The sequence below is a fragment of the Sciurus carolinensis genome, chromosome 14, assembly GCF_902686445.1.
Source record: "Sciurus carolinensis chromosome 14, mSciCar1.2, whole genome shotgun sequence".
NCBI lineage: Eukaryota > Metazoa > Chordata > Mammalia > Rodentia > Sciuridae > Sciurus > Sciurus carolinensis.
In genome coordinates, this window is record NC_062226.1 from 76,788,827 (window position 1) to 76,807,923 (window position 19,097).

The window sequence follows — 19,097 nt, forward strand, 5'->3', positions numbered from 1 at the left end:
ATCAAAATAATACTTGGTCTTGGAAGGTTGATATGAAAAGGAAAATAAAAATTTGTCTAAGGTTACCAAACAGGATAACTTCTTTTACATTGTCACTATATGGTAGACTGGCATGTCTAATGTGCACACACACACACACACACACACACACGCACATTTTTTTCTAAACTAAAAACATACTTTTCTTTTTGCATCCTTAATTTGTAACTATATCATAAACACAAAAGTACTTTCTGAATATATTCTTATCAAACTGCTTTTGAAAGATATTTTAATTGAATTTTATACATGGGCACACAGTCATAATTTTTACCTAGATAAATGAGTGTAATTGTATCCTCTGCTCTTTTTCTTGGTTTTGTGATTCTTAATCTATCATGTTGTTGTGTTGCTTAAGCTAGGTGTTTTTGGCATGTGCCGTAACATGTGCTCTGTTGACCTGCCCAGGTAAAGCTCAGTGTGACCATGCTTTGGGTCTGCAACACAGCCCCTCAGCACCTGATTGAGAGGGAAGGTGTTGGTGATGAGTTGGAACTTTCTTCTTTTTTCTCTGGCTGTGTTTTTCTGTCTCAGATCTAGATGTGAGTCAGTCACGTGAGTTTCTGTGCACACACCAAGGTGAGATGTACTTTCTGCTAGAGATTAACAAAGCATTCACTGAGATTCTTAGCTTATGATGGCATGGTGAGTTCTGCATTCTGTTCTGTGTCTCCTGGATATCATGATAGGAAGCTGAGGGATGGTGAACCAGATCCAGGCCCAGCATCCAGCCGCCAGAGGTTCATCCCCCCCTTCATAGCTTCTTCCCCATTCCTGTATAATTATATTGCATTTTCCAAGTTGAAGGACAAAATGAAATCTGTGTTCTGGTTAGTCAAATCATGTCATAAATATTCTATTCCTTGAGGATTCAAGGTCAGAGAGAGTTTGTCATGGATACTCCAGATTCTTTATCATCTCTTTTGCTTTGGCTCTTTTCCCAGAAGTTCCAAGACAACATCTTAAATACTTTCCTTACACCTGTGGCAAGAAATTCAGGGCCTTGAAGGAAGAAAGAGACTCAGCCGTCAACAGCTATGTGACTTTGGTTCTTACATCCTAACTATAAAATGATGCATTTGGCCTAGATGTCCTCCAGTATGCCCTCTGGTTTTAAAATGATCAGACTTACTTAGGATTTCAGCTGCAGCTATTCCCAGAAATACTCCTTATTTTGGCTTATTTCTGTTTTCTCCTGAAAACACCATCTTACAGAACCAGAGTTGCTTTACTTCATACATCTGCATTCTACTTTACTTCCATTCTTTAAATATTTAGGACCTTAAGAGAACTTTTTAACTATTTTATTTTAAGTTACCAAGTTTTGATATACAGAATGTTGCAGAATGTAACTTTGTCTTCTAGCATTGTACGAAAAATTTAACATATCTGGTTGAAGAAGGTATCTGTGGGCAAATATGTTTGGAAATTACATTATACTGTACCCCATTCTTGAAATTTTTGAAATGAGCATTCAATCATTAAAGGCTCTTAGAAGTTTTGTAATAAAGATGGTTACTTAACAATAACTCAGGGATTCTAAAACATACGTAAACTTGAAATCCTTTACTATAATAGTGCCATTAGCATGCCTCAGTAATCAGCATCCACACCATGCACAGGGGAGGTAGGCTGTGAAAGAATTGCATAGTGATACCCAATTCTGCTGCTCACCGACAATGGGATTTAGCATAAATGCATAAGCTCTCCACAACTCATGCTCCTCAAATATAAAACAAGGGTTCGTAATCACACCCACTTCATAGTGGATATGAAGATTTAAAGCAATATTATGTGACTAAGGGGGTTACAACCAATAACATTCCAATTCTGGGGACTATCTGGCTATCAACTTCAGCCCTACTATATAGGTAAACTTAGGAACACTACTTAACTTCTGTACCCCAATTCCTAATTTGTACAATGGGAACAAAATTGACACCAGTCGTATAGGGTTGTTAAAAGAATTCAATCCAATTCATGTAAAGCATTCTGAAGGGCTGGAGATGTGACTCAGTGGTAAAGTGTTGGCCTGGCATGTATGAGACCCTGGGTTCAAATCCCCCAGCACCAAAAAAAAAAAAAAAAAAAAAAAAAAGCATTTAGAATTTTCCTCAGTCCATAAATTGTAAAATTGTAGCCATTATTAGTATATTCATTGGTGCTTTGGTACTTTCATGACTCTTTTAGTTTATTGAAATAAACCCTCTTACCCCCTCTGAATGCCATTAAAATACAGTGTATATTACTCACATCTTGCAAACATCTGATTTTGCCCTGTTGTCTCTGATCTTCTCTTCATCTAGACCTGTGGTTCTCAGCTTTTCACACCATCATTTAGCTCTCTCTCTTTGTCAACAGGGGCGGAGAGGCCTTGGCTCTGTGTTTGTCTGGGCATCTGGCAATGGTGGAAGGAGCAAAGACCACTGCTCCTGTGATGGCTACACCAATAGCATCTATACCATCTCTATCAGCAGCACAGCAGAAAGTGGAAAGAAACCTTGGTACCTGGAAGAGTGTTCGTCTACACTAGCCACAACCTACAGCAGCGGAGAATCCTATGACAAGAAAATAGTATGTGACATTTGCATGTCTCTCATGGTCTATTTTTTTCGTTTTCACTTTGAAATGCAAATAACCATAAATATATATGTACAAGTAGTATATAGGAATAGCAGGTCAGATTAGCTGGTGATACTCAACACAAGTCATTGTAAATATTACCATTCTGTTACTGATTCATCAAAAATACTTGTCTCTATCATTATAGTCAAAGATTAAATGTAACCATGGACTTGAATAAGCATCAGTTTTATTGAGGAGAAATAATTGGTCCACATTTACATTGTGAACTAGTAGCAGAGCAACTAAAATCGGCATGACTCATCTCAGTGCCCTATCCCTGACTTTTAACCTTAGCTGACTTCTTTGGTGTCTAAGTATAGCTAATTTGAAAGTATGTACAAAGTATAGGAAGAAACATAGAACCAATCTTTTGCAGATACCAAGGGATGACTTGTGTTTATTTAACTTGAACTATGACTATCGAAAAAAAGGGGTTGTGCTTTCTGCTTTTTTTTTTTTTTTTTTTTTTTTTTTTTTTTGTGCCAGGGATTGAACCTGGGTGTGCTTAACCACTGAACCACATCCCCAGCCCATTTTATTTTTATTTTGAGGCAGGCTCTCACTAAATTGCTTAGGGCCTCACTAAGTTGCTGAGGCTGGCTTTTAACTTGCCATCCTCCTGCTTCAGCCTCCTGAGCCACTGGAGTTATAGTCATGTAACAAAAAGATGCTTTTCTAAGACTGCAGCACACAGTCTGGATGGAGAAGAACAGAAGTCCCACAAGGTGAACATGTCCTGTTTTCTAGGCAAACTGCAAAAAGATTAAGTATTCAGTTTGCTGGTTCAGTCTACATAAGTTTCTCTCACTCTTCAGCCAATTACCAGTTGGTAACTTTGAACAAATTACTTGGTCTTTCTGTCTCAAAGACATTCTTTATAAAATGGATATTTATCCATGTACAGCTCAGAGAGTTGTAAGATAATGAGGAAGTCAATAGAAGTGCATGGCTCAGTGCTCAACCTATTGGTGATTAAGGAAGTGCTGACTTTTGGAGTGCCTAGCACTGTGCTGGCAATTCTAAATATCAGATACCTTTGTGCTTGGTTCTTTTCCTGATTGTGGTTTTGTAAACTCTCAGGATTTGTCTTTCCATAGTGGAATGGATCTGCTGTACCTAACACTTCTCAGCATCTAACCAACACCCTGCTTTCAGATCTTGCAGATTCCTGCAGGTGCAGCATACAGGAAAGAAGAGAATAGGGCACTACAGGTTGAGCATCCTAATCCCCAAATCCAAAATACTCCAAAATCTAAAACTTTTTGAGCACTGACGTGACACCACAAGTGGAAAACTCCACACCATGAAATTTTGTTTGATGCATAAAATCAAAGTATTTTATATAATTACCTTCAAGCTATGTGTATAAAGTGTACGAGAAACATAAAAGTGTAAAGTATACAAGAAACATTTTTGTTAGACATGGCTCCCATACCCAATATATCTCATTGTGTATATGTAAATTGTCCAAAATCTTAAAAAATCCACTATCCCATGCACTTCCAGTCCAAGCATTTAGGATAACGAATACTCAACCTGTACCCCTTCATGTAAATTGTGTGTGTGTGTGTGTGTTACTGAGGATTGAACCTAGAGGTGTTCTACTACCAAACTACAGCCCCAGCCTTTTTTTTTTTTTTTTTTTTTTGAGACAAGTCTCCATGACATTACCTAGGCTGGCTTTGCACTTGTGATTCCTTGCCTCAGCCTCCTGAATTACTTATATTAAAGGCATGTACCACCTAACCTTCTTATACTTCTTAATCCATATGTATTTACTTTCTCTTGACTCCTGCTTATTATATGACTTTTTTATGCTTGATTTCTCAGCTACCTTTTATCACCTTCTTTAGTCACATTTTGTAGGTTGACTTAAGTAGAAAATGCCTACCCATGTACATGGCTCCATCTTTCCTTAATTCCTCCACATGACTGGATTTAAAAATATACACGATGGCCTGAGGATGCAGCTCAGTGGTAGAGCAACTTGTCTAATAAGTAAAAGGCCCTGGGTTTGATCCCCTGTTCAAGAAAAAATAATAATAATAATAACAAAAATATATGCAAATCCAACTGTCATTCATCAGTAAGAATAACTCCAAAAGTAAAAATGCAGAGATTTAACCCCGTGGAACCATACCACCGAGCTACATTCCCAACCCTTTTTTTTTATTTTTTTTATTTTTAGACAAGGTCTCACTAAGTTGCTGAGGCTGGCTCAAACTCACAATCCTCCTGCCTCAGCCTCCCAAGTCTCTGGGATTATAGGCAAGCACCACTGTCTGGATAAGTTTCTGACTTTCTTAATTGAAAAACCATACTTCTGTGAGATTTTGCCTTCATTATAGAAATGCTATTGTCTGGAATTAGCTCTTTCGACTCTGCCTTGTAACTCATAGTCAGTGTCCACTGATGCTGAATGACACTTGTCATTTCCTGTGAAATAGAGGTGATACCAGCACCAACCTCAGAGATTTCCCAGAGGTAGTAGGACACTGAGGATAATGACATGCTGAGCATGGAAGCTCTTTAAGCATCAGGCACTATTGTTACCTGAGTCAGTAGCCTGCTGGCACCCTGGGAGTGTAAGCTAGTCATTTTTCCAGCTGCTGTTAACAGAGGTGCTTGTTGCACCTCCTTTTTTCCAACCTAAGAAATACTGTGCTCTGTTCCACCCACTCCATAAAGAAAGGCACTTTGATCGTGAACATGTTAACAGTTTGAACATGAGTGGAGCTGGCAGCAACATCAGCCTTTTATGGTCTAGCTGACCCCTTTTCCTTCTAGATGTCAGAATGATGAATAATCCTGCGTTACACCTGGGACCTTGCTTCCACCAGGCTTTGAACCTAGACGCCTGTGGTCCCTGGGTGATGCCCACATCCTGTTAGTGGCATCTGTGATTGAGTGCTACAGGAATGGCAGTGTCTTCCTTTGTACTGGGCTCCCTTCCCTGAGCCATTCATTTCCTTTTGTCATTTGCAGCCTCTCCAGAAGAGTGCGGTTGTCATTCTTCATTCATACAGCACCTTTGCGATTTGAACCAAGACAGTCACAGAGGATCTGAGGAGAGAGGAAAGAACTCCTCTCAGCTTCTGGGAAAGTACTTTTGTCAAATAAATTGTACTTGTCCTGGACAAAATGCTTTTTCACGGTTTGCAAGCAGGGAAATCTTGTCCCAGGTTTTGAAACATAGCACGGTCTCTGTCCCTGGGTTTCCTGCCATTACCATTAGCACAACACTGGACATTTGTAGGATGTTCTTGCTTTCATGCATTTGGATTGTTGGTGACCCTGTGGCTCATTCCAGCAAGCGAAGCATCTAAAATATAGTTTATTATAATAATAAGCATTTTTAAAGGCTAGATAAAAATCATTTGTAATTACTAGTGATTTTAAAGCCATGATGTGAAATCATATTTTATTAACTCACATATACACATCATATTCCATATCTCATGCATAGCACATTTTTAGTTTTATTGATGTATCATAAATATCACTCTTTTGCCCTTCAAATATGTGTGTGGTACTATGTACATCACATACATCATCTCATTGTATCCTTAAAACCTCATGGACAAGGATTACCATGCCCACTCTACTGATAAGAAAACTTAACACTTAAAAAAGTTAAAAAAATAAAAGGGGGGGAGGGTAGGGGAACACCCAACTAGAAAGTGGTAGAGCACCCAGGTCCCATTCAGGATGGACCCCCAAAGCCATCTTGATTTAGTGTGTGCCATTCCTTTGATACTTTCAATGACACCTAGAGGGTCTATATGAATTATAATTTTCTAACCTTTCCACTGTGGTTAAAAAAAGAAACATTTAGAATATATAGATGTATTTTCTACTCAGTCTTCTTTATTTTTGAACTTCATGTCTTTACCACTTTCATGACTCCCTCAATCAGACCTCTTGCAAAATCTAAGGCATAGCATTAGCACCAAGCTCCTGAGCTGGCACCTTTCAGGTGATGTTCAGACCAAGGGCTCCATCCTGTGCCCTCTGTTAGGAGCATCCTGTCCCCAGACACCACGTCCTTTTTATCTCTTCTCAGATTTCACTTCAGAGAGGATTTTCTTCCATCCATTCCCTAAAATAGCATCAGTCCCTCTTCCTCCCTCTTCTCCTTTTTCCTGTTCAATTTTCCTTCTAGTGCACTGAGAGCTACCTAACATGATCATATGCATTTTCTTATTTGTTGTCTATTTTTCATGCTGGCGTGAGAATTACTTGGGGGTGAAGACTTTTTGCTCCTCTCCAAAGTGTGAGCCCAATAAATGTTTGTGCATGATTATCAGACATTTGGAAGGATGGGAACTCCACCAGTTGTCTATATAGACACAGGAGAACAGGGAGGCACTCTTTTTTTTTTTTTTTTTTCAGAGAAACCCCTTCAGTTGGCAGATTGATAGAAGGTAATTGATATTTGACAGGATATTTAGCATTGGAAAGAAACAGGAATCCTACTGTACAATAAAGCTGCTTGTCACCCTCCTTAATGTCAAAGAGCATTCAGATTCCACCTGCAAGCTCCCCCTTTCTCCCAAGTGCTATCTTCTAGATAAATCTTTCCTCTTTTCTCAGTCACTCCCATCATTAAATTTTCTCTTTCTTTTGGGATTTGTTCAGCCTTTGACATTTCCCCTTAGTCATTTGTCTTGGTGATTAGGATGTGTGTCCATCGTAGTCCTCCAGGAGCCAGAGTTTGAAGCTTGTATGCACTGCTCAACCCTCTTCCAGTGTGATTTCATTTATTTGTGTTCACAACAAACCTGCTGCCTGGTATTTCAGGGTTGTCCTGAATGACCAGGATTATCTTTTTGCTTTTAATGTGGGTAAGCAGAGACACTTTTTTTCAGAAACACCTTCTCCCTCTACCAAATGCTGTCACCATTTGCCCCATATCACCCTCTATCACCTCTACTTCTCTTGTTTGAATTAGCAAACGCTGTTATTTTTTTAGAAGTAAAAGACTAGAAAATCCAAATGTACTTAGTGTGTTTGGAAATTTGACCCACATTCTGTTAAGAACATTAAAAAGTGAAAAGAAGACCCTATTTCTGACAACTTCCGGTTTTAACTGTGCCCTGAAGGAGCATTGCTATACCCACTTGCTAACTTGGGCTGGGCCTCAAGGCCTGTTCAGCCACTGCTACTGCTGCTCTGGCTCTGTTGCTTTGTTCTCATGGGGGACTATACACTGAAACTCAGCTTTTCCTTCTGCCGCCGTTTCACATGTTAGTATCTTCACCACTTACATGCCCTTTGGTTGCTCTGTGTTCTCAGGCAAGTTACATAGCCTCTCTCAGCCTCCATTTTCTTTGCTGGTAAATATAATACCTTCCTTGCAAAGTTTCTGTGGGTTTGTATGTACTCTTGGACACCGCTTCACTTGCTACATGTTGTTTATAGTGATAGTTTTAGGAGAAGCAGTGACATAGCAATAGTAAGTGTGTAAACAATGCTATATAGTTTAACCCCTGAGTTATATAGTTTAACCAGTTATATAGTTTAACAATGCTATATGAGTTTAACCCCTGAGTATATATAGAGGTACACACAAAATTTTTGTAGGATGATTACAAGTTTCTGTGAGTTTTGTTGAGATAGACAAGAAAGACATAACCTTAACATATTTCCTAAAGAGTGGCAAAGTTTAAAGCTTAACTTAAAATGAGTAAAAAGCAGATGGATTTTAGCAATTCATCTTAGCAAATATTGTGTCTTTCTTGGTGCATGGAACTGAGCTGAACATTAGGGAAATATGACAATGATATGAGATAAGATCCCCTTACGTGATAGCAACCTCACATTTATAAGCAAAACCTTAAGCTTACACTTCACACTCTCAACCTCTCTTAGCAACAGGGAAATGAGGTTTTGCACTGACTTGTCATTCATGATTGAATTCCACACCATTATGGACACAAAAAGCATTTGTTGGTCTTTGTTCCTTTTTATGTAAATCCACTCCTACTCCTTTATTCATTGATAAGAGTTAAGATCCAGCTTCTGCCCTTCTCCCCCATAATGGTGTCTGAAACGACTTTCCTGGCACATGTCTAATCCAAATCAAAATCAACACCAGAAACAGATTCAGCCTGACAGACAGCAGAATCATTCCATGTTTTAAAAATATGTGTTCAGTTGCTCTTTTAACAGATAGGAGACAATGTGTCCCCTTCCATAGAAAAACGTATCACAGGACATCGGGGAGAGAAACCCCTCCTCGGGGGGGTTGCTGTCAAGGCCTATCACTTAGGGCCAAAGTCATTCTGCACTGTGATTCCCCAGAGAATGGCATGGACAGCTTACAATCAAAAATCCAATCAGCTCAAATAATGAAATGTGACATATTAGGAAATAAGATCTTAGGATGAGAAAAAGTGTTGGTGGAGGAGGAGGTTGACTGGACCTGAACAAGCACCCTCTTCTCACCAAGTAAAGATCACATCCTAACTTTGTGGAGTCCAATAAACCATCTGCTACTGGTCCTGAGAGGTTGAAAATCTAATTTGCTGATCGGGCCAGCTTTGATCTGGCTCAGGGCCTGATATCCTCTCCAGCTTCCTTCCCTCCAGTGGACACAGATGATATTTTCTTGAGCAATCTGAGAGGCTCTTTGGAGGCAATTCTGTTTCTGATTTGGGTAGTGAATTGAGGGAATTTGGAGCATGCAAGATGTGCCACCAGGATCAAGACCAACTTCTGAGACATTCTTTAGAACATCTGACATTAAAGTGCTTTATTATCTGGCTTTGCACATAGAATCTCTGGACTCCCTGCCCCACATTGTGAGCCAAACATCTAACACAACTTTCCTTTTAGTGACACTGTCAGGTCCTGCTTGCATGTGTTGTGACTAATGGGGTTACCTCATGTACTTCCAGTTTGGGGAACATCATTGTTCTTCAAGATAGCATTCTCCTTGGTGGTCTTTGCCTTTTCTTTCTAAAGATGGACATACAAATTCTCTGATACTGTGACTTCTCTTAATGATGAAAACTTCAACATAGAATTTCCCAGTAATTTACAACTAATTATCTCCTCCACTGACAGTAACTTCCTCTTGAGATGCTTCAGCTGGAATGTCCACTTAAAGCACATGAGAAGGGAGTAAGGATGTTTGGATTACTTTTCCCCCATACCTTTTAACCTCCTCCCTTTCCATCACCTACCTACTCCACCCCTTTCCCACCCCTACTTCCTACTCTCATGTTCCATTTAGTTCAAGTGATTGAAAAAAATATATAGCACAATAGTGACTTGGAATTCCCCAGACCTGCCTATGTGACTAGCATTTGACACCTCATTGGTGTTTATACATAAAAGTCCTAAACAGCTTTTTATTTAATTCTATGTTATGTGTATCTATACCTAATGACTCTACAAGGATAAGGCATATTCCTGTTGCAAACCTGACATAAAATTTTCATTGTTCATGTTTGGCTGGAGGTAGTTATTTATTAGACTCAAAAATGCTACACACACTTGGAGTGTTTATTCTGGATTTGTTTCTGTGTGTTGAAAATGTCTGGTGCAGCTGAAGAATAAGTCAGGAGAGCCAAGTGGGGAAATAGCATGAAAAATCTTGAATCCAGGCACAAGTCATTGAAAAGAAAAAAAATAATAATAATAAAGCATGGACAAAGGAATGTGACCATGGGTGAGATAAAATGAGAGGAATGCAGGCAAGTCCATCTATCAACTGCAGCAACTCTGGAGACTATAAAATAAAGCTGCAGATTCACCCATAATTTCCAATGAAGTAGAAATACCTTTTTAATGATCCGGCAATCCTGCTTCTGGATATATATTTGAAGGAATTGAAAATAGGACCTTGAAAAGATTTTTGTACACATGTGTAAACTCTGCAGCACTGTTCACTCCAAGTGTTTATGGATAGATGAATGGATAGAGAATCTGGCACAATGGCATATTATTCAGCCTTGCAAAGGAAGGAAATCCTGTTGTATGCTTCCATATGGATAAACCTCAAGAACACTGAACTAAGTGAAATTCTTCAATGAGGAAAAGATGAATACCATGTGATTCTACTTGTATGTAGTACCTAGAACAATCAAACACATAAAAACAGAAAGTCAAACAGTGATTGCCAGGGAACAAGGGGAGAGTCAAGGAAGACTTGTTCCATGGGTAGAGTTCATTCATGCAAGATGAGAAAGGTCTAGAAATATTGTACAGCAAGACAGATAGTTAACTGTATAATACCTTACACATAAAAATTACTAGGAGGATAAATTTTTGTTATGTGTTTTTGAACACAACAAATATTCTTTCTTGAAGTCAATAATTGAAAGTACAGAAAACTTGTTAACAGAGTCAGTAAACTCTATCCATCCACACCATGATATCCATGTGGTTCTATAAATTTTGGTTCTTTCTACAACTTCTTTTATGCTGGTACTCCTGTCTGTGTCACACAGATAATCTGGTAGCGTTGGAGGTGACAAAAGAAACAAAAGATAGTAAAAACAGGTGGTCTCCTGTGAAACTGAATGAAACAGAATGTCAGTCTAGAATGGTAACAGATAACAGAAGACAGCCTTCTGGAACAGAGAAGAAACTTGTAAGAGGAGTGGGGCTCACTTCTAGGGAGTTGTATAGCAAACCAAATTTAATTCATCTTCTCACTCCTCTTAAAAGAAACACCTGGGGAGGAAAGGGCTTTGTTTTCCGTTGCCTCTATCCCCTTTACCTTTCTGCTGACATATTTTCTTATCTGTAATAAGTAGTAGCATACTTCTCTTATTGCCAAAGAAAGATTTTACTAATGTTGTCACTGATGGCAGTGAATCCAGGTACTCATCTCACAAGCCTTGTGCCTTCTCAGCAAACATGATATTAGTCCCAAGCAAACAAAGACAGAGTCTTGTCCGAAAGGGAGGATTTGAGAACTCTTAAATATATTACAATGGTTTCCAAAAAAAGGTCTTCTCTAATATTTAATTTCTCTTATTAAAGGAGAACTTTAATTTTCTTTCTTAATGAGACCATAATGGAACTAAGGTTGAGAACCATTGCCCTTGCTAGATGATAATATTATTCAGCCACAGCTGAAGTGAACTGGATTCAATCCAAGAAAATAAAAATGATCTGGTTCTCACATTTTGATTAAAAAATAAAAATAGAGGAATAGGTAATCTCTTTCTATAACAGACAAGCAGACGCTTCATGCTGTAATTGCATATGAAGTGCAGTAGGCTGTCCTGTTGTATCTATGTGAAGTGTTTGAGGAAATCTTGGTTTGACCTTGCAATATGTCTATGAATTCTAGAAAGTTTCACAACCAAAGTTTCCTTCTATCGCAGAGTTTAGCTCTTAACTTGAAACTTACAGCTCTCTCAGGGTAATGGTTTGGAAAAGGTGGGTGCTATATAGTTTTATTTCTTAGCCTCCCAATGCCAAGCTCAGTAGCTGTTAATTCAACATATTTAAAATTATTTTAAAATATTGGGGTAATGAAAGAACTTTGGTTTTAACCAGAGCTAAATGAAATATATGAGATGCCTACAGTTTAAAATGAATGGAGATACTTGTAAGACCTTAGCATTTCTAGCGATAGGCTACCCTTAGTCCTGATTCTGACTTTAGATTTACACAGGCGATTCTCTGGAAGCAATATGGAACAAGGAATTGAAAACAAATCTTTTAACACCCCTCCATTTCACTTTTGTGAGTAAATTTCCTTCTTCTTGCATATTACTTACACTGATCTCAGAAGTCTAAGATTTTCACTTCTATCTTTTAGATCACGACGGATCTAAGGCAGCGATGCACGGACAATCACACCGGAACATCGGCCTCAGCCCCCATGGCTGCAGGCATCATTGCACTGGCCCTGGAAGCCAAGTAAGCCTTGATCTCTCTATGTATTCACTGGTGATACCCCTAATCTCCAGGGAAATTAGTCCTTCCCATGTATACAGCCCATAGCATAACAATCCAGAAGATAGTCTTCCTAACCCCACCTTAAAAACATCAATGATTTGGGCTTTATAAACATTTCCCTATATTAAGAATGTAAGTGGGGTTTTGTTTGTTTGTGTTTATTTTTTTTTTTTTTTGGTCTTTTTATATGTTTAAAAACTCAAACTGTGTAATTACTTTATTATGGAGTCATTGTATGAGCATGCCAATTGGCTCCAACCATCTTGTCCTGCTGAGGATTTTATTCTAGTCTGGGAATGTTCCTGTGAGTGTCAGAGAGGTTAGGTTGGCCCACTCACATCCCTCTCTCCATATCACAGTGAGGCAGCACAGATTCCATGACAACAGTACTGTCACAGACCAACTCTGGAGTACAGACTGTCAAGGCCATATGCCAGGAGCCCAGGGACAAGGACAACCCACTTATCTCAAGTCCTGTTTAATATATCAAAATCTGTACCTAAAGATTACTTTGAAACGTTCCCTTAAGCTATTGTAATAGGCTCATCTCCTCTTTATCTAAAAACAAATAGGTTGGTTTGTCGTAGATTTTTGAAAACCTACTACAGATCTAAAATCTCTTGTCCTCAATTTTTAAACCCAAAATGCTCAGGAAACTGAAAATTCTTTTACAGATTTAACACCCAAATTCATTGGATGGTGAACTTGCCCCAAACTGATTTCAGGCTATTTATGGTCTTTACTCATTCCTTTTATTGTGAAAATTTCTATTTTCACTGCAGAAATATTCACATATTTATGAGGTGCTGGCTCAGACCCTGCTGGAGGTTTTGTGTAAAATATGCTATGAACACCCATCTCTGAAAAAATGTTGAGTTCCAAACACATCTGGTCCAAGGATTTTAAAAAAGGGATTGAGGGCCTGTTCTCTGAGGCGCTCCCTGTAGGAAGATCTCAGAAAAAAGAACTGGAGTAATGACATCAACTTTTTTCCAAAAATAGTCTCACAAGCTTTTCCTAGGGAGGAGTAGAAAGATTTGTTTGTCTATTCGCATCTGAGGTAGAGCAATAGCAGATGACAGGGAAGGAATCCAGGCTCGTAAAGAGGCTCAGGTACTGGATTAAGAATGGGCTGGTTCATTCCCCCAGCACAAGCAGCATCCCATCATTTATAGCTGCCATTCTGTAAGGCAGGGAGCCTATGCTAAGGCAGTTTGTCCTTAATATATGGATGCAATAGATTGCTAAGTCATTTAAATCCTTGGGCTAAACCGCACGCAGAGCCCAGACTCTGGATACAATGCTGTATCTCTGGGTGGCCTCCCACATAAGCCTTGTCATGGGAGATATCCAAGCCCCTGTGAGCGTTTGGATTTCTTTCTTTTTGACAAGGTTAAATATGAAATCGTTGAAAACATATTATATCTTTTAAGGTGTTAAAAGTTTGGGTTTAGCAAGGAACTGGCACTTCTTTGAAATTCTCACTTTACAACTTTTCACTGGAGTGTTCTGGCAGAATTCTCAACTAAGTGTCTGTGTTTTTAATTTGGTGGACTCTAAATAGGATTTTTGAAAAAACATTGTTTTCTTTCTGAAATTCTAGGTTGCTTCTCTGGAACATTTTCCTATCCCCAAAATCTTAAAGCAGAAAAAAATCAGGAATCTTTCTATCCCCCACCCCCACCCGCCAAAGGCTATGATCTCAGCATCAAACTTGGCATCTGTGTAACTGGTGCTACACAGAATCAGATAATGCTTGGTTCTTTGAGATGTTACTGTAACACTGTTATTTTCAACTACAGTTCTTTTAAGCACTATTTAAACTGAAATGCAGAATCCTAACTTTAAACCTGTAGCAGCCCACTCAGTGAGATAAGGTCACTTTGGGGCTGGGCTACACAAAGACTGTAACTGTTTTCTTTTGCACATGGAGCATTTTTCAAGTTTTACTTTTGCCAAAACTGTGATGGGTGGAATGAAGTTCCCCAATACAGGTTACCTGGAAAATCCACTGTATCTTAAGATTTTAACAATCCAGTTCAATCATGGGTCTAAAATAGATGATGAACAATCTGATAAAATGAGAAAGGATATACCTTTCCTGTAGCACTATTGTTTTGACCTACAGGTCAATCTATGCCTGTAAGTGCAGATGAAAATTACAGAAAAGAGGTCTAAATACCATTAAGAGTGGATCAAGTGTTGCTATCAAACCAGCAGCAAAATAAGGAGTGGGCCGCAGCTTCAGTGAAAATTACCTAAAACTAAGAAATTGTAGAGAGGAGCTCAAATAATAGTGCACTGAGGCTGCAGTTGTTCTAAACCTAAGCCTCACACATGCACATGGCCACCATCTCTTCACCAGCCCCAATCCTTGCAGTCTCCTCTTACACTACTTCTTCTCAACAATACTTGAACCTTGGTATTTTGAGATTTGTTCTTTACTATCTCAAGCTGAAGAACCAGATCTTCAAGATACTCCCTTGTAAGGGGAGAAGAGAAAAAGCTGCAGGAGGCAGAATTATGGCCCAGGGGACACTGCCCTGCTCTCCAGGTAGCACCACTTGCTCACACAAGCATTGGCTGAGTAACTGGATGGGCTATGCCTTCAGATGACAAGCTGCAAACAGAGCCCGCTGTTCCCTATTTAATGTCATGGTCCTGCACTATAAGGATAGATGTACCATTTCTCTGAATGTCCCTAGATTGCAGTATTTACTCAATCATAAGGACATCAGGGAAAATACCACACTCTGAGCATCCCCCAGCCTACTTCCTTCATGTTCCCCAATTGCTTGCCTGCATCAGGAGACTTGCCTGGATCCGTAGGACTGCGAGTCATGTTATGGATGCTACTTCAGCCTGTGGCCTCTCTGCCATTCTTAAACCTTCTCAGTAAATTAAGGGCAGAGACAACAAATACAAAAAGTAGAATCAGATAAGCTTAAACTGTCCAGATCTCTTATCTAACTTAATAATGTTTGATCATGAAATAACTTTGCTATGACAGCCCATAGGACTCCCAGGACATTCTTTTCCTACAAGGTATATAGCAAACTACATTGCAGTAAGCTCCACTGTAATATACTCCCAGATTCTTGAATGAAAATAATCCACCCTCTCTCCATGGGTTCTGCACTTTTGAATTGAACAAACCGTGGTTGAAAATACTTGAGAAAAAGATTACATCTGTACAGAGCATATACAGACATTTATTTCTTGTCATTATTCCCTAAATAATGCATTATAACAGCTATTTACATACCAATTATGTTGTAGTAGGCATTATAAATAATCTAAAGATGATTTAAGGTATATGGGAGGATGTGCATAGGTTGTTTGCAGATACTACACCATTTAATATTAGAGACTTGAGCATCTGTGGACTTTGGTATTTGTGAGGGGTCCTGGAACCAATACCCCACAGGTACTGAGGGGTGACTGTGTCTGTTCTGTTCCCAAGAGTATACCATTCTACCTCCTAATCTTTTCTTGCTAGGTATGAGCCTCTTTGGTTTGGGTTGTCGTAAACTCTATGGTCATCTCTGACAATCTTATGAATCTTACCTTGGGGTAAATTAGGTGATTTTTTCTTGTTCCCAAAGACACTTCTAGATATCATAAACGATTTCAAAATAAATGAAAATACTGTCATCTTTTTTAAAAAAAGAGAGGGAAATAACTATTTTTGTGTTGGAGAGCCCTCAACATGTATTCATCAGTTCAGAAGTCTTATACTTTCAATTTTTTTATTTTGTGTATTTTTTAAAAGTAATTTTCTGATTTTTTTTAGCTGAGTGAATAGGGAACATGTAATTGCTGATTACAAGAGAATTAACTGCCATCTGGGCCATTGCTAGTTAAAATGATGTCTTTTTATACATTAAAATTCAAAAAGCTCAAATAAAATGAGTATGCGAGGAAACAAGTATCTTACAGAAGAAAGTACTGATAGATGAGTACACTAATTTTAGGTTAGCAGCCTAGGAGAATACCAAGTCACACTTGTAAGGAGCTTTGCATCTAGCTACTGGTATATGTCATCAGTACTCTAGACCTGTAGAAAAGAAAACAAAAAAGGAGTTTACTAGCATCTGATGTTTCACATAAATGGTTTATGAAGTTGAAATAACTGACATTCATTAAAGTAGAGTGCTCCGAATAACTATGTTTTGCTGAAAGTCTTCCCGACCTAAGTCTACAATTATTAGCAAAGAAAAAAACATTTTAATGGAGTCTTTTATAGGTTAAAATGTCAATATTAACTCGGGAAATTCAAATTTTAAATTCCCCAAAGCAACCTTTTTGCCTTGAATTGCAAAGGGCCTTTTATTGGAAATTTGAAGGATGTATATTCAGCAACCTAAAGCTGTTACTCCACATAGTGCATGATAAACAAAGGTCACCGAGTCAGATGGAAACTTCTAAAAGTATTTAGGACATAGATGGGTATTGGTAGAAAGAACTTCCAGAAATCCTTGGTTTTGGTGATCCAGTTTTCCTCAAATATCCCATCTAAGAGGTCATAGGAGTACGGTGCTTTGAGAAAACCCAATATATCTAGTTCTAAATTTAGAAAATGAGAAAATAGGGATGGCAGTTATTATTCTATACTAGAAATATACCTGGTACATATTAAATATACCTGGTACATGAGCTGCTCTGGTACCCTGTACACACACACACACACACACACACAACCTGGAACAGGTAGGCTCATCTGCTTTTTCTTGGTTCCTTTTACAATTGTCCCAGTACCACTAGTAGTTTATAGAATGTACCATTTATATATACATCTAAAAGACACATAGTATATAAAACATGAAATATAATTCTAGATCACTTAGACAATTTCTTATTATACTATAGACATATTCATACGTAATATTTTCCAAAGAAACTTAAACTCTTTTGGAAATAGGATTATATCTTATAATCTTTATTTAATGTGTACATCAAATATATTAAGTACTAGAAAACATTAAGGCATCATGGTATATGTTAGGTGAATTCAAGGGAATCGCTTTACCATGGAGCAGGAAAGCCCCCAAGGACAGGGTGTGTCACTAAACATCTCCAGGCCTGAAGGGACATGAGGAGATAAGAGGGCCCAGGGCTGGAGACAGAGGGACTACCAGGAGTTGGTCAGGAATACACTCTCCCATGTTGGCCTGCAGGAAGGTGGGCAGCACATGGACTGACACCCCAATCCCCTCCTCCCGTACCTGTTTCTTTCCAGTGTACCCCATGGGCCGAGTCCTGCCAGAAGCCAGTAGTCTGGGAGTCCATAGACAGAGGCCATGGACGTCAGTGTTCCATAGCACAGAGCTTGTGGAGAGAAGACCTGAAGAGTTGAAAGGGACACATCTGGCACAGTACTATAGGAGTGCTACAGAATAAATTGTGTTCCCCAAAATTCATGTAGACACCCTAGGGTCCAATATAACTGCATTTCTAGGCAGGGCATAATTCAAATATTTGTTTAGAAAAAGTATTACTCGCCATCAAAAAATCTTATAATCTCATTAGGGAAACAAACATTTGCTAGCAAATATACACAAATTATTTAAGAAAGCCAATGAAAGAATCTTAGAGGAAAGATTGTGGAGGGTACAGGACTTGGTGGAAAATAGAAATGATGCTCTTTGATGATTCAAATTGGAACATGGTTCTACCACAAGCATTTGTATATCCTCTGGGACACCCAAGCATGATGTTGTTAACAAGGTCTGTTCTCAAACCTTGTGTTTTCAACAAAGAAACTGCATCCTATAGACGTTAACGGAAATACTCAATTTTATGTATAAATTATTTTTGCCTTTGAGGTCCTATGATAGATGTTAGTGACTTCTCCCTGTGCTATTTCATCCCTCTCTTGTTGACTTGTCATTTACTAGAGCTGGACTTCACAATGCTTTCCCTCTCTCAGCTTCCAAGAGAAGTCCCTCTACCTCCTGTCCTTAGTGGAAGAGGTCATTGCCAGACATGGAAAGGTCAAAGTGCAGAATGTTGAAGTATTGCACCAAAGGATGATTCACACCATATGCTGCTCATTTAAGAGAAAAAAAAATTGAAAATCTTTTCTCAAGAAATCAACAGTTTTTTGCACCTAAAAGATGAAGGTATATAAATTTAATGCAGTCGTGATTGATCAACCACTATATATCTTTGCTTCGCCTTTCTTTACCATCTTTCTTACTAATGAAGATTTCCAATGCAGGAAAATGTAAGGAAGTGTCCCAAATACTTGTAATATGGTTATTGTAAGATGTTAGTACTTGGGACAGTTGAGAGGACGTCTGCAGTTTTTAACAAATTAGTTCAGCGTTAAAGTAACTTACTGATGGGACTTCAGGGTTTTAGAATAGAGCATGACCAAGGAACATGACAGAAGGATTTGATAGTCACAAACTTTTCTAAATATTGGCATTAGCCTCTTAAGACTGATATCTTGTAAACCAATCTTATCTTCTTTTTTAGTTGTCCTTTTCATTAAAAACACATTTCAGTAT

The 19,097-nt window shown here is 38.6% G+C and overlaps 1 protein-coding gene across 3 annotated transcripts in view; it reads left to right on the forward strand.

Moving 5' to 3' along the window:
• Positions 1–19,097, forward strand: part of Pcsk5 (proprotein convertase subtilisin/kexin type 5) — a 438,740-nt gene that overhangs the window by 190,186 nt on the left and 229,457 nt on the right. For all 3 annotated transcript variants that reach the window (XM_047525058.1, XM_047525059.1, XM_047525060.1), the window contains exons 8-9: positions 2,401–2,613; positions 12,446–12,546. In XM_047525058.1, coding sequence (XP_047381014.1) covers positions 2,401–2,613; positions 12,446–12,546 — 314 coding nt within the window. The remainder of the gene's footprint in view (positions 1–2,400; positions 2,614–12,445; positions 12,547–19,097) is intronic.